General features: G+C 38.0%; 2 protein-coding genes and 1 pseudogene across 2 annotated transcripts; 2 read left to right on the top strand and 1 right to left on the bottom strand.

The window, feature by feature from the left end:
- Window positions 1-800, top strand: part of LOC134000020 (lipopolysaccharide-induced tumor necrosis factor-alpha factor homolog) — a 3854-nt pseudogene extending 3054 nt beyond the window's left edge.
- Window positions 801-4751: 3951 nt separating this feature from the next.
- Window positions 4752-6464, top strand: LOC134000019 (cell death-inducing p53-target protein 1-like). The gene is made up of 4 exons (XM_062439328.1): window positions 4752-4794; window positions 5103-5204; window positions 5360-5549; window positions 6341-6464. The coding sequence occupies exons 1-4, from the start codon at window positions 4752-4754 to the stop codon at window positions 6462-6464; spliced, it is 459 nt and encodes a 152-aa protein (XP_062295312.1).
- A 2905-nt stretch (window positions 6465-9369) lies between these two features.
- On the bottom strand, window positions 9370-14954 carry LOC134000180 (ubiquitin carboxyl-terminal hydrolase 7-like). The gene is made up of 7 exons (XM_062439517.1): window positions 14880-14954; window positions 13739-13839; window positions 13195-13294; window positions 12676-12795; window positions 12494-12565; window positions 12162-12252; window positions 9370-11510 (listed from the first exon to the last, which is right to left on the bottom strand). Exons 1-7 carry the CDS (start codon window positions 14949-14951, stop codon window positions 11404-11406), a joined length of 663 nt encoding a protein of 220 aa, XP_062295501.1. The 5' UTR covers window positions 14952-14954; the 3' UTR covers window positions 9370-11403.
- Window positions 14955-15000: the final 46 nt, after the last annotated feature.

The following is a 15000-nucleotide window of genomic DNA, read 5'->3' as shown; positions in this document are numbered from 1 at the left end:
ATGTGAAAACAGCCTCCTATAGTGTCAAACTCATTAACAAAAAATACTTTTGAGAATGGGGGGACTGTACTAATGCACCATATGTTGCACTTTAGTCAGGCATATTTTACTATTAATAAAATTATCAAATGACACTTGGCATATGTAATCCAACCTTGTGTTGAAGGTTGGTTAGGGATGCATGAGTCCACACATACATTTTAATGTAATGAGAATGTGTCCTTGATAGTTCTTCAATTGTTGTCTAAACACTTAAAATATTCATGCCAGTATATTTTAGTGAGGGTGTATAGCAAGTTGACTCCAAAAAACTGACAAAAGTTGTGATCACCTGTCCGCTTCAGCTGCATCTAAACACAGTTTGAACCAATCTTGATAGCAGTTTGGTATACTCGAACTTAAAAGTGACACAATTTGACCGTACAGCTTTAAATTTAAACAGAAAGTAATTTAACTATAACTTGGATGGTACTTCTTTTGTTTTTATTTTCTTTTGTGGAGTTTTTCCTTATTGACACTAAGGGTCTAAAACGATAGAAGGTGTCATTTAGTTTCAAAGATGTCATTTTGTGTTTTATTTAATAAAACCAAAAACAAATGATCAAGCACAAAAAATATAATGGTTTAAAAAAAAAACTAACTACATGACATTAACTGCATATGTGTGTGTGTGTGCTACAGGTTAATCCTGTGCTGCTGCCTGATTCCATTCTTCCTGAAAAACTTCAAGGATACGTACCACACGTGTCCCCCGCTGCAACAGAGTCCTGCACGTTGAGAAGAGGCAATGCTGTAAATGACAGACATGAATGCAGAGCTGGACCCATAGAAATTAGACATAACATCCGGTTACCTTTCACTACAGTTGACCAGTCTTATGAAATTGTTGAGGAGAGGTTGCAGTTTAAAGGTAGCTTATTTCTATGGATGGGCCATTGCACAAGCCGAAGCAAAATCAAACATGCTTGAATTCCACGTTACATCATATTATTAATAGACCGGGAGTGATTGTGTTTTGAATTTAAAGGATTAACTCACAGTTTTTTTTAAAGTCTTACTTAGAATAAAAGATGCCACTAAAATGGGTAAATATATATATCTAGACTCTAACCAATGTTAACCTTTGTTGTGTTTCAGAACAGTTTAATTATTTTGGCATTATAGGAATTTCAATAGCTGTCTCAAAACCGGATTATTTACATGGTGCCACATAGCCACCTACTGACTGTTTAAGTAACAGCTCTTTAGACCATGATATGAGTCGCACACACGGTTTATTACATGGATTTATTTTGATATTAACAAATGAGTGTATCATTTTGCCATGGTTTCCAGTGCTAGGATCATGTACACCTTTCTTAATAATTATTTACTACAGATTATTATATTAAGATTTTATTCTTTATTTATTTGGTTAATCAATATTGCAATTTCTAAGTGCTTTCCCGCTGGGTTTTATGATGTCCAGCGTTGACAAAAGAAATGAGTGAGTATCCAATAGGAATAAAATTGTTCAATTTTATAAATTATATAGATAGATATATAGACATTTAGATTTATAGATGTTTTTTTTTCATTAATACTGTCTGCAGTTTAATTTAACTTACCATTCATTCATTTTAATTGTATATATGTTCATATGCCTCAGTTACTAACCATTCATCCTTGTTACTTCAATAAATATGTTGGTGTATCATCATGTCCTTGTATTGTATATCTCTTTTATAACAAAAATTGAGGTCCCTATATTCAGAGTTGATGACTTACAGATGTAAGAGTGATAATTTAATTGAATATTGCCCTTCAGTTAAAGAATGGTGCCCCTTATCATTTTAAGAATGCAAAATATTAATTTCAAAATGCAGTGAATGAATAAGATGGCTGAGGCTCTTCAGTGTCCAGTGCACCCATCAGCCAGCATTCGAGCCCTCCACAGTGGTGGATCATTGGAATCCCATTGAGAAAGTGCACCGGAGGAAAGGAGTCCTTTAAACTGTGAAAATCGTCATCATTGTCATGCCACAGATAGCTGACCAATGACAGAGATTACTTGTACAGAAGTAACAATGAAATGAGGAGAGAGATGATGGAACTGTGGTATACAGCTGATCAGTACATCACTAACCCAAACAACCATTTAAATCCCCTTTTAAATCACAGAGAAGCTTTAAGAGCTTGGATATCGTTTTTCTATCTGCTTGAGGCTAAAGCAAAAGACTCAAAGATAAAAGTGACAGATAAATCCATTGTCACTGTATTTCACTGGTTCCAGAGGTTTTTGTGTATAGATTAAAAACAACAACAACAGAAAACACACCCTTACACACAAGCCAACATACAATAAGCCATCAAAGAAAAACACATTAATATGAACCCAAGTAAACATCGGCTAACCAATAATGCAATCAGTCCTTCAAACAACAACCCAAATATATATTAAAGAAAACCAAATGACCAAAAGGGCTGGTCAAGATGAGTATAACACCAGAAAGTAAGAGAACAAACACAAAGAGTCCAAAAACCATGACATGCAAGAGTTACCTCCATACTGTACAAGAACAAATCAGATCAGTCTTCATAACATTTTTCCAAATTAGATCTCATACACTTTAATAACTGTTGCATAACCTTTTTTATATGAGTCAATTTTGTTGCATTTCACCAAAATTGAACAACTCACCAAAACCAAAAGTCTTACTTACCAAAAGTCTTACTCTTAAATTATATTTTCAGAATTGAAGGTCATGAGATGACTTAAAAGACATTAATGTCAATTTGCATGCCATGCACCAGCTACCATGATCAATGCCAGTCATTCAGGCACAGCACAAAGTATTTTTCCTTATAAATTATAAAGTGTGTAGCTTATCTAGATGACACATGGTGATTTGAGGTTCCCACAAATTGCAGTAAGCAGCTGTTATCAGTATCTCTTTATGTCTTATAACTTACTCTCTGCTTCCTTTTTTATTTTACCACCCCTCCTTATATATACAGCTGATCTCCTGACAAAAAGGCACTGTGACCAATTTTTACTAAATACTAATAGTGGGACACAAATCTCAGTGACAATACTGATGAATAAAACACTATAGACTATAAAAGCCTTCTTGGTGTGAAGCTTTAAATATACATCCGTCACAAATTGGTAGAAAAAAAAACGTTGAAACCGCGTGTTCAGAGCAGTCTGAAGCCAGTGCTTTTGCTCACAGGGTTTATTTCTACACATGTTTACCTCATTATTTGATACTTTGCGATGTTTAAATATGAGCATCCACATTTTTACATTATATATATGACTAAAAATAAGGTAGAGCATAACTGGTCCCCTTTAACGAGGGAAACAGATTATTCTCCCTTTAGAGAATAATAGATACACATAGGTACACATACACACTCCCTCCTCAATAATCTCTCAGAAACAGAGACCTAGTGAAAAACTTTTTTTTTTTGCAGGATGTCTGAAAGTTACTCAGGTCAATATACAGCTGCATATTCACATCTTGGTTGATGAAGGTAGGGCAGTGGGCGTGCCCAGGGAGGCTTGTAGAGACTGGTGTACCTGCCAATAACAACATTTCAGGATTCTACATCAGAAGCAACTCACACACACATCTCTGCTCACTGACAATAACACCCTGCGAAGGTAAGAATGCCAGAAATAAGTATGTGATGTACAGAGAGAGATTTTATTTCATACCGAGGGAGTGAGAGCAGGGGTGGATTTTAGAGGTGACAAGATCCGGGGCTATGCCCAGAGCACCCAGAGACTATTTTTTACATGCACAGAACTGAATTTCACTGATTGTATGACTACTGCAACCATTTGTAGTAGTAGTAGTAGAACTTTTGGGTCCTTATTAACAATTTTCTAAAAACATTGCACATATAAATAAATAAAAAACTATAAGAATTAGAATAAAAGGAAACAACAGATATTGTAAGTTTTCAATTTCACACACTGCCTCAACTGAAATGTCTTCAGAAGTGTCACTCTTAATGACAATTTCTTATAAACTCACTCAGATTCAGTCAGCAGCTGGTTGAAGTCACTATTTATAAAAAGTGACTTTAACCAGGGTTTTTTTTTAATAGCTTTTGAGGAAACATTGGCGGCTGCTACCCCAAAAGCAAACCCCTATCTCCGCCCCTGAGTGAGAGATCAGATTTTTTGTGTTCTTGAGTTTATAGAAACAGCTGATATTTAGTCATCGAATAAAATCAACATTATCTTAAATGCTCAGGCAGGAAAGGACTGCTTATTATTATAAAGGTTGTTTTCTTCGATTCGTGTGACAAGCTTATTGTTATAAACTTCAGAAGAAAAAAGTTGAAGAGAATGATCATCTCCAGTGTTTCATCTCCTATTAAATCATTATTAATATATTCATTTTAGCCTAAATCTGTTTTGGTTTACTACTGGAATGTATTGACAGACACAACAGGTTTTGCGTGTGTTTGTGGTATATCCTGGCAGTGTTAGGCAATAGTGCTACCGGAAGTAGCAGTGTTACTAGTTACACTACATTTCTCAGTAACATGGTATTTTGTTGGTATGTTGTGAGTTGTCCGAATGAAGTAATGCAAAAGTGTCAACAGACCTTTAATGGGAACAAGCCTCGAGCAGAAATCTATGTGCATGAATAATAAATGTAAAATAATTATTAGTGTATTTTGTCTTTAATGCTAATGAAGAGGAGCAGCCTTCACATCAATCCCTTTCTCTATGTGTTCTCTCTCTCTGCAGCACAATGAGTACAGATGAAGAAAAAGAACCTCCTCCCTACATACCTGGTAAGCCTAAACACAGACATGCTCACATATACTGTACCATCATCATCATCGCCATCTTCATCATCATCATCATCAGATTAGCTCACTAACTCTGTAACTCTATCTTGAGGGAGACACCTATTATAAACATCAGTTAAACATTAGTTTAGTCTAGTAGATTGTAAGTTAGTGCCATCAAAACTAAGAAACTTATATTGGGTTTAAATAAAGTTTGAAACATTGTAGTGACTTTCACATGATCACATCATCATCATCACTATCATCTTCATCTTCAGATTAACTCACTATCTTTTCTTCCTCTGTTCCAGTTGAAGCTCCGGGGAACGGGACCCACATTTACCACATTCCGTTACCCCCTCCTCCCCCTCCTCCCCCACGGGCCCCCATACCTCAGGTCCGCAACACACCAGGTAAACTCACACTTCCTGCAGACACATATCAGAAACATTATCTACAGTGTGTTCTAGTACACTATACGTTTGTGTCATCAAAATTAAGAAGCTCTTGTTGGGTCAACACTGCTTCCCCTGTCCTACTTCCCTCATCCTCACTTATCCTCCATCAGTATACATCAACCAAGGACAAGGTCTCGAATCTGGTATTCACCAAAGGAACTCTGTGAGCTACGACGCAACACTGGGGAATTCTCCTGGCATGGCTATCTGCACCTCCTGCCAGCAGCAGGTCATGACCGACGTTACCTACAAAGCTGGGACTTTTGCCTGGAAAATGTTTGCACTCTTCTTCTTCCTCGGGTAAGTGTAAGATTTGAGCTAAAATGTGTCCTGGTTGATCTGACCAGTATTTCTAAATACAGATGTGAACACACCTTAAAACTCTTTGAGGTTGTGTTGGCATGGTTGGATTAATTGTGCCCCTTCTGACCTCCCCATAGTAGATCTCTGTACAGCCAGTACAGACCCCAAAAAAACCCCATTTCATTTAAAGTGAAAAAAAACACAGACTGCTCTGAAGGCTTGATTTACAACATTTTAGCTGGCATTATGATGTTCTTCAAAACAGTATAATGTAAAAAAAAATGTGTCCCTGATCTTGCCAAAAGTTCTCAATGGTTTTCTAAACAGGTCTAAATATACATATTGTGTGTAGCAAGTTGAGCCAAAAAATTGCAAAAGTTGCGATCAACCGGTGTAGATGCCTCAGCTGTATTTAAATACAATTTGAACCACTCTTGATGGCAGTTTGTGTACTGTAACTCAAAAGTGACACAATTTGAGCAAACAGCTTTTTCAAACAGAGAGTAATTTCTTATAAATTAGACATACTTAATCCTTCTTTTATAGTTTTTTCTTATTGGCACCAATGGTAAAAAAATTTTTAAAATTTTAAAAAGTCATTTGACTGTATAAATGCAATTGTTCCTCATTTAATAACAAATGATCAAATACAAAAATGTAAAGTGGTGAAAAGGACTTACTATGTGACACTAATTACTTGTGTGTGTGTGTGTGTGTGTGTGTGTGTGTGTATGTGTGTGTGTGTGTGCGCGTGCGTGTGTTGGTGTATGTGTGTGCGCGCACTGCAGGTTGACCATGTGCCTGCTCCCATTCATCTTGTTCGTCTTCTGGAAAAAGACAAAGGATGTGTACCACACGTGTCCCCTCTGCAACAGAGTCCTGCACATGAACAAGAGAGGATGCTGTATATGACGGACATGAAGGCAGAGATGGGCCCATAGAAAAAATAAGACATAACATCCTGTTACCTTTGTCAGCAGTCAACCATCTGATTCGTACTGACCATTAGAAGATTCTTTCCTAAAGCTCCGTCCATAGTAAATGGTAGATGGACTGTACTTATATAGAGCTTTTCTGGTCTTCTGACCGCTGAAACTGCTTTTTACACTACAAGTGACATTCACCCCATTCACAGGTTGGCAACCTGTACATCAGAGGGAAACTAACATTCACACACATTCATGCAGCATCAGGAGCATTAAGTTATGTATCTTGCCCAAGGACACATCGACATCGTCTGAAGGAGCCAGGTATCGATCCACTGATCTTCCGATTAATGGACGACTCGCTCTCCTTTAAATATCTTGCACTCACTTTTGAAGTGAAATCAAGCACTCAGCATGCACTTTTTGGGAGACAAAAAAAACTTTTGCTATTATCCTGCTTAGAAAGTTTTGCATACATGAAAGTAATGTTGTTGAAATGAAGGTACAGACTTTATCTTGCAGTATAATTTTTTTTTTAATGTTTCAGGGGATTGTTCATTTGAATTCTAAATGGACCAGCTGTTTATGTGATAGGATTGTCACAATGTCTGAATAAACACTATAAAAGATTAAATCCATCAAACAAGCCAACACAAAGACATTCAACCAGAGCACAGTACATTTTTGATTAATCAGAATGAAATTCGATCAGAATTATTATTATAATAATATATTATTATTAGTGTTAAAATAAAATGCAAAACAATATTTATTGTATGTTGTTTCTATTATTCTTATAATTACATTGTTTGTAACGTAATGTTGAAAGAAAAGCTAATTTTATGTGCAAATGTTTGTTTACATTGTAGATATATGCTATAACTTGTCAAATGCTAAAATATCAGATAATGTGATTTAGTACTGTATTGTTTGTTTCAATTGTTAAATGTGGTACAATGTATAACAGTGAAAACATGATGTGTGTCATAAGGATAGGAATACATGTGAAGAGCATGGGAACCAGTGTCACACGGAGGTGTGATTGGAAGGGGGTGACTGTATTAACATAGTCCTGAGCCTCCATCTGTTGATCAGCTGGTAACAACAGGGTCAGAAAACATCTGGATTTGTTTGTATGGGTAACTTTTAACCTTTTGTTGGACAAATGGAACGAACCCTTGAAAGACCCCCCGCAGAATTTCTGGAGATTCTGTAGGGGTCAACACGGGAATCACACCTTACCCCACCTGTAAGGGATTTTCACAGGGAGGTCACAGATCCTGGAGTCAGAAGATGAAGGATGAAGCCAGACCTACAGCCCAGCGGGAGACGGCACAACTCACATTTCAATTTGCATTCTGTTCTCCTATTTAAGAATGTCAGGGAAAGAGATAGGAGTCAGAAATTTACGAACGTTGACAGAGATGCTGTTGACGTCAGGGAGAGTAAATGGACCCCGGAGCTCTGTATATGCTTTATACATTTACTGTTAAATAAATAGCGTGTTGAGACCGAATATTCTTCTCCTATTTTTTCATCAAAACGAACACGTGGACTGAGCTCACACATAGAGAAAGATTTAGCAAGTAGAATAGCTCAGACCACAACAACATCAAGACACTTGAAATAAAATGTTCCAAATTGTTTGAATATTTTTGAGCATGTCTGCACTGAACTGTCTGCAGGTATCTTGCTGATGTACATTGATAAAAAGTGAGATCTCTGCTTCAATTCACACTGGCAATGTTTAAATGAGGGCAGGCAAAATATGTTATCTCCCTTAGCTAAACATTGTCACTGAATAAAACTGAAATCTGTGGATGGCAATGTAGGTCAGTCTGGTTCACTTTGTTTCAGACTAATATATCTGAACAAATACTGAATGGATTGCCAAGAGACTCAGTATAGACATTTATTGTTGCCAGAGGATGAAGCGTACAGACTTTTGTTACCCCCAGACATCACCATGAGGTTGACATTTGTGGTTTTCGGTGAAATGTCACCACAATTGGAAACGTTGTCATAAAATTTGGTACATATGTTAATGTCAGCATCAGGAAGAATTGTAATAGCTTAAGTAGTCCCTCAACTTTTCATATCGCACAATCAGGACCCCCCCCCCCCCCCCCCCCCCCCCAATAATGACCAAATACCTGCAAAGCTACTGACATTCCCATCAACCGCAACTGTCCTTTGTGTTTAGCGCTAATAGCTAATGTTAGCATGCTAATAAGCTACACCAAGATGTTGAATATGGTGCGCAGTTATACCTATTTAGCATTAGCATGTTAGCATGGTTTCATATGGCTGTAGACTCTTAATGACCCCCTCCAGACATGTCATAGGTTTAAATGCTGGATGAAGTTGTCTCCTATTTCACTTTAAAGTCCATTCTCAGTGTGTATGAACTAAAGGCATCAAGTTCCCACATCACTTTTGTGTTAAGTTGCATACCGGATCAACGCTGGCTCCTTACTAGTTATGATGTCACAAATCCCGCTCATAAGTGCACGTCTTAAAAACTCGGGAATGCAGATCTTTTTCCCCCTTCAGCAAATGAATGTGAAAACAAATATCATTCTGCACAGTGAAGCTCAAACATCCAAAAGAACTCAAAATAAGCAAAACAAATGTTTCAGTGGAGGGGGGCTTTAAATTGAAATTTAATCAAATAATTTGAAGTTAAGTGGCAGGTGGCTGGGCAGCATGCTGAGCACTCTACGAGAAAGTATCACTGAGACGTCACTGTCAGCGCTGAGGTGACCTCTGACCTCACTAAGAAAAATGACCTTCCTGAAAAAGTATTCACGAAGCTTCTGCGTCTGATGTTTACATAAGATCTCTATCCTGGTCGACCACTCGTATGGACAAGCAGCAGAGTAGTGTTTTTGTTTTTATAGAAAATTTTATTCAACATACATTTTCCAGCAAAAAGGCAATATACAGGAATAGTTGTCGTACACTGCTGCTACACTGAGGATTTTAAACTGGAAAAGATCAAATTAAGGTGTGATTCTGCAGGTCATCTTTGTACTGCACTTTTTAACAAGACAAAACCAATGCCGTTAGTTTTGAAAAGAAAAGAAAAAACTCCAAATGTAACAGAAAAAATCGTCAATGGTACATCAGGAACGCAAAAAAAAGGAGAAAATAAACCCTACACACAAGAAATATGAACACCTGGCTCCTTTTGTACCCAACAACAAAGGCGCGTGTTTCTCTTAAATTTTACACGTTCATATTTTTAAATATACAATTCTTAAATGTTGTCTTTACAGAGCCAGCTATGCGCTATTAGGGGAGCATTCAATCTGTGCTTTAAAAGAAATAAAACAACCAAAAAGAAAAATAAATTCATAGGGCTTAAAGTGTTTCTTACAATGCTGGTTTTGTCTCTACACAAATCCTCAAACCTGTGGGGCTCTAAGTGTCTGCAGCTCCCTACCAAAGCACAGCGCAGTTACTGCTCCCAACCACCTGGAGGCGACAGTTTCAATCAAGATAAGATGGGAGGGAGAAGATGAAGCTTTGAGAGAGAGAGAATGTGTGTGTGTGTGTGTGTTCAGAGGAATGACTGAAAAAGACATGAAAACCCTCAAATAACAAACAGGAAGAGAATCAAGGAGGGTGTAATGTATTTGTGTGTGTGTGTGTGTTCCTTTAAAATCACTAAGCAACTAAAAAAAAAACTAAAAAAAAATCACAGCCAAAATGTACATTTGCCAGTCCTGAGAAACCTCTGACGTTAAGTGCCAACGTGCAAGATGAAATACAGACAAATTTTCTTCCTTATTTCTCCCCATTTATTTTTAAACAGATGCTGTGGATTCTTATTTTTATTATACAAGATCGGCAGAAAGAGACAAAAAAAATCATTTATTTTACCTCCCAGCAAAACTAAGTGAGAAAGAAGTGTGTGTAAACTTGGAAATACTTTTTTTTTTTCTTTTTTTTGCACTAAAGGATGGGAACAGAAAATATAAGAACCACATCAGGGCAACTAGTGAGCCTCAGGCATTTTAAAAGAGGATGGACGCCAGTTAGCAGCCGCTTTTGAAAAAACAAAAAAAAATGTATCTGCAGAACGGCCATCGGGCCCTCTCCCCCTTTTTTTTGTCAGTTAGTCCTCGCAAACATCCTTCCATCAAACTCTCCACACAGCAGCATGATGCCTCTTCAAACAACTCTTTATTTAAAAACAACCCAAGAAAAAAAAAAAAAGGAAAATCGAAGGGAAAAAAAAAGCTGGTGAGTGACATGGGAGAGGGGAAAAAAAAAACCTAAAGTCTAGAAGTTCGTATATATATATATATATATTTATGTATATATATATATTTTTTATTTATTTATACTGTGTCCCACTTCCTCTCCCGTCTCCGCTTATTTCATTTTAAAATCCAATTTCATTTCTCACACTTCCAGACAGGCAACAAAAAAAATAGGGGAAAAAACAAAAAACCAAAACAGGCAGCCAACAGTTAAGAGAAGCCAGAAAAAAAAACAAGAAAAAAAAACCAAAACAAGTAGCCTCGAACGTAAGGGGGGGGCTTTTTTTTAAAAAAAAAGAAAAGAAAAGAAAAGATATAAACAGCAAAATAAACAGTCAGGAGGTGGTTGGTGCAGTTTATTTTGTGGTTGAAGAATAATCCGTCAGCTGCAGCAAGATCCGTATCGCTGAAGACATAGTGCCGGTGTAGAGCTGTAGAGGTGTCCAGGCGGGGTGTTAAAAGTGATGAACACACACACACACGAGCACGCACGCATACCCACACAGTCTTTCACACACAAACACACACACGCACGCACACACACAGTTGGTTACAGTCTGTGGTTATGGGTGTGTTAAAGTAGGGTAGGTAGGGAGGAAGGCGGAGCAGGAGGAGGAGGATGAGGAGGAGGAGGACGACGAGGAAGGGTGGGCTGCTTTAGTTGTGGATCTTGATTGCTTTCTCCAGGTAGGTGTAGCGACCTCTCTTTGGAGCTTTGTTGAAATGATCCAACCCTAGCCAGGGGCGCGGGTGGGACATGTTACCTGCAGCAGGAAGAAGAAGGAGACACGTCAGAGAAGTCATTACATGTCAAGTCTCTTGTTTGATTATTCAGGGACAGAGAAGGTGTTAATAACTGCAACGGTAATGTTTCTATTTTTGTGTTTCTGAATTTGATGTAAAAATCATATTGCAGGTGTCAAGGTGGTGTGTGTTTATTTCAGAATGTTTAGCTTAAGAAATGCTAATAAAGCATAAAGTGGTCCTCTATGTTTAATTACAGACAAAACCCAGCCTTGTGTTCCAGCTGGCAGTTCACTGCTGCATTACATCGCAAGACAAATATGGGGACCAGCGGCAACGAGTTCCCAATTTAATCAAACTGAGTCACATTTTCCACAAGTTAAAGCAAACAGTCACTAAAGGCGTCTTCTTCAGAAATACAAAAGGACTGCTTTGCTGTGGGCACCAGAAAGGATTAAAAAGTGTGAAATATAATTATCTGCCAGGAAGATCTTGAGGTAAATTAAGGTGTTCAGATTAAAAAGTTATCTACTAGGGCTCCAACTAAATTATTTTCATTATTGATGAATCATTCTGTCTATAAAATCATTAGTATTGACTGCACTTCCTGCCATTAGTACAGTAACATCAGCAGTGTTTATATAAATAGCACTCCCAGAAGCAGTATATACCTGGCTGTGGTTCAAAGTCCTTCAGGTTGACCTCGTACTCGTCTTCAGTGATGTACTGATGCCGGCCCATCATCACAATCGCAAACTTGAACTGAAAAACACACAGAACACATGTTACTTAACAGCCTACCACTGTAAACTTGCACAACACTGACTTTTAGACAGAAACATGACTGCTTTCTGAGTGCTTCCAAACTGATATATAAAAAATATACATAAAACACTGCTTAGCATCAGGTGACATTTCATGAATATTAAACTGAAAACATTAAATATCTAAATTGTACTTAATACAGGTCATTCTCTCTGGTTGTGTATGCAAAGAAAGATACCTTCTCAAATTCTTTCTCCTGGATGTCCAGCATGGTCTGGATCCTCCTCATCACCTCCCGAAATGACTCACCCTGTGGGAGAGGCGGGGTGACAATCAAGGAAGGAAACTACCAGACAAATACAGAGCATCAAGTCATGCTAAGTAGGAAAGTCTCACATATTTGCGTACACACACACATACCTGTCTGATCTTAAGCAAGAAGGGGATCCCGAAGGTGCCGAAGACTTCCTTGTGGAAATGAGCGACAGGGATTAGCATTTCGCTGTCCTTGTCCAAGTCCACCTGATCCAAAGGAATCTCCTGTGAGAGGGAAGCAAGGCAGAAAGGTGAGAGGAGAGATGGATACAAGAGTAACAACTTCAGGGAGTGTGTGGACAGCTCTAACATTATTATATTATATTAATTTTGGTCATCATTTTAGACATCCCTCTTACATTCCAGATGCACCAGGTTTGAAGCTTTAAGTTAAATCAACTGAACCTGATTACTTTCAAGTAGAAGGTTTCTGCAAACGATGCTGCCAAAGTGGCTTCTTGTGTAGACAAACTTAGCAAACTGGGTCAAAAAAACTATAACTGTCAGGATATCAGGGTGAGGGTTTCTTTAAGTGGAAGAAAAATGGAAAAGGGAAGTAAAAATAAACTAAAAGAGAGAAGATAAACCAAGAACAGAAGCACAGGGAACACTGCACACACTTACCTCTATTCTGAAGGTGCGACTGGCAGCCGGAGATAAACATTCTAGGAGCTCGTCCTCCTGGTGAACCCCGATGATTTTATAGCTTACTATCTCTAACAGCCTGGAGAGGAGACAGAAAGTGAGGATTAACACTCTACAGCAGATTCTCAAAGACAAACGCATTTGCAGAGCCTAAAAATCATATATATGTATAAACCCAGATAAAGATAAAAATGTGTCTACAAAAATAATGATTAGAGGAAAGACATACGACACACAGATATTAAAGACAGCAGGTTTAGAAAAAATTATGCTTGCTAGGTTGTGGCTGCTGTTTTAGACTTAAGTCACTCTGAAGGCTTTAAGTAAAAAGGCTGGTGTTTCCAATAATATTACAATATAATAATGTAGTTCAGGTCGGACTGGATGAGAAAGGAAGAGCTTGTTGTGTGATGGAGATCAGTGGAAATTAAAGAATCATGATCAGAGGAAGAAAATGATGATGACCACTGTGAAATCAACCCCCTAGTAAGTATATTTCACACACACTTGAAGGGTGAGTTACCTGAGCTTCTCAGAGCCTTTTTCAGAAAGCTCAACTGACTTTTTACATTCTTCCAAAAGGTCCCGCACACAGCCGTGCTTGTCAGGGTAGAGGGTGATCTCCTGCAATGAGAACATATACACAGTTCATGTCTCTGCTCATATCATTTAACACAACTGACTCATGTGTGTAGTTACATGTGTAGAGTGTTTCTGAATTATTGTTGATTGCTGTGAGAGGAATTTTACTGGGTGATTTCAACTAGCATGTAAATTATGTTACTAGTCCAGAAGAATGCCACTCACAACCGTAGAAGTACACTGGACCTTGGTTTAATGTTGATGTCTTATATATTTTTAAGTTCTAGTCTCTGAGTACTCCTGCATCTTTTTCAGTGTTTCTCTCTGTATTCCAAGTGTTCAAAGCCTGATAAATATACTCATCGCTGTAGTGACACTGCTAGGTCTATACTGGCTGCGTGTTAACCTGACATACCGGACTCCTGTAGTGCAAATTCTGACTCTCTTGATAATCTTAAAAACTGAATAGTGCCTTGGACCACAGTCTACTTCTAGGTCATCTGGAGAAGCATGTTGGTATCCTGGTGCCAGGGTTTTTATGGTTTCATTCATATTTATTTTTCATTTATGTTATCATACATGTAAGTTGCAACAATACAATCTCTTAAGTGTCTCAAGTAAAATTTGATGAACCCCAGAAATCAGTCCTTGGCCCTATGCTTTCCCCCCCTTGGTGACATCATCTCCAAATATATGATTATTAGAAGTATGTCTATTATAAATAATATGGATGGTCCATCACCTTTAACATCCCTTTAATATGGACGTTTTTAGTGTGGCTTTATTTTAATTGCTTGCTGTATGCTTTGTCCTCTGTATTCTCTTTAATTGTAAAGTGTATTGGGACCATGCTGCATGGTGATTCTGCACTTCAAATAAAACTGATAGAGTGACTGTAGTGACATGTTCCTTCCTCTCAAGAGGGAGAGTGTGACTGTCACACATTAAGTGGGAATAAAAAGTGTGTGTGTGTGTGTGTGTGTGTGTGTGTGTGTGTGTGTGTGTGTGTGTGTGTGTGTGTGTGTGTGTGTGTGTGTGTGTGTGTGTGTGTGTGTGTGTGTGTGTGTGTGTGTGTGTTTTACCTCCTCTCTGAACTGGCTGTTGAGCCATATGGATTTAAAACTCCTCCTGTTCTCGAAGTCTGTTATCTTCATCTTTAACTGTGGATGCATGAAGAGGAGAAAAAAGAATCACAGTTTTGCT

Source organism: Scomber scombrus, chromosome 18 (genome assembly GCF_963691925.1).
Source record: "Scomber scombrus chromosome 18, fScoSco1.1, whole genome shotgun sequence".
NCBI classification, from domain to species: domain Eukaryota; kingdom Metazoa; phylum Chordata; class Actinopteri; order Scombriformes; family Scombridae; genus Scomber; species Scomber scombrus.
Note: the sequence above shows the minus strand (reverse complement) of the source record. Positions and strands in the feature narration are given on the sequence as shown.

Coding starts and splice junctions, on each gene's coding strand:
- LOC134000019 (XM_062439328.1), top strand. CDS start 4,752: ATGAGTACAGATGAAGAAAAAGAACCTCCTCCCTACATACCTG. Junction 4,795..5,102: donor ACCTCCTCCCTACATACCTG/GTAAGCCTAAAC, acceptor CCTCTGTTCCAG/TTGAAGCTCCGGGGAACGGG. Junction 5,550..6,340: donor GCACTCTTCTTCTTCCTCGG/GTAAGTGTAAGA, acceptor CGCGCACTGCAG/GTTGACCATGTGCCTGCTCC.
- LOC134000180 (XM_062439517.1), bottom strand. CDS start 14,951: ATGAAGATAACAGACTTCGAGAACAGGAGGAGTTTTAAATCCATATGG. Junction 13,295..13,738: donor AAAGGCTCTGAGAAGCTCAG/GTAACTCACCCT, acceptor TCTCCTCTCCAG/GCTGTTAGAGATAGTAAGCT. Junction 12,253..12,493: donor AGGAGAAAGAATTTGAGAAG/GTATCTTTCTTT, acceptor TGTGTTTTTCAG/TTCAAGTTTGCGATTGTGAT.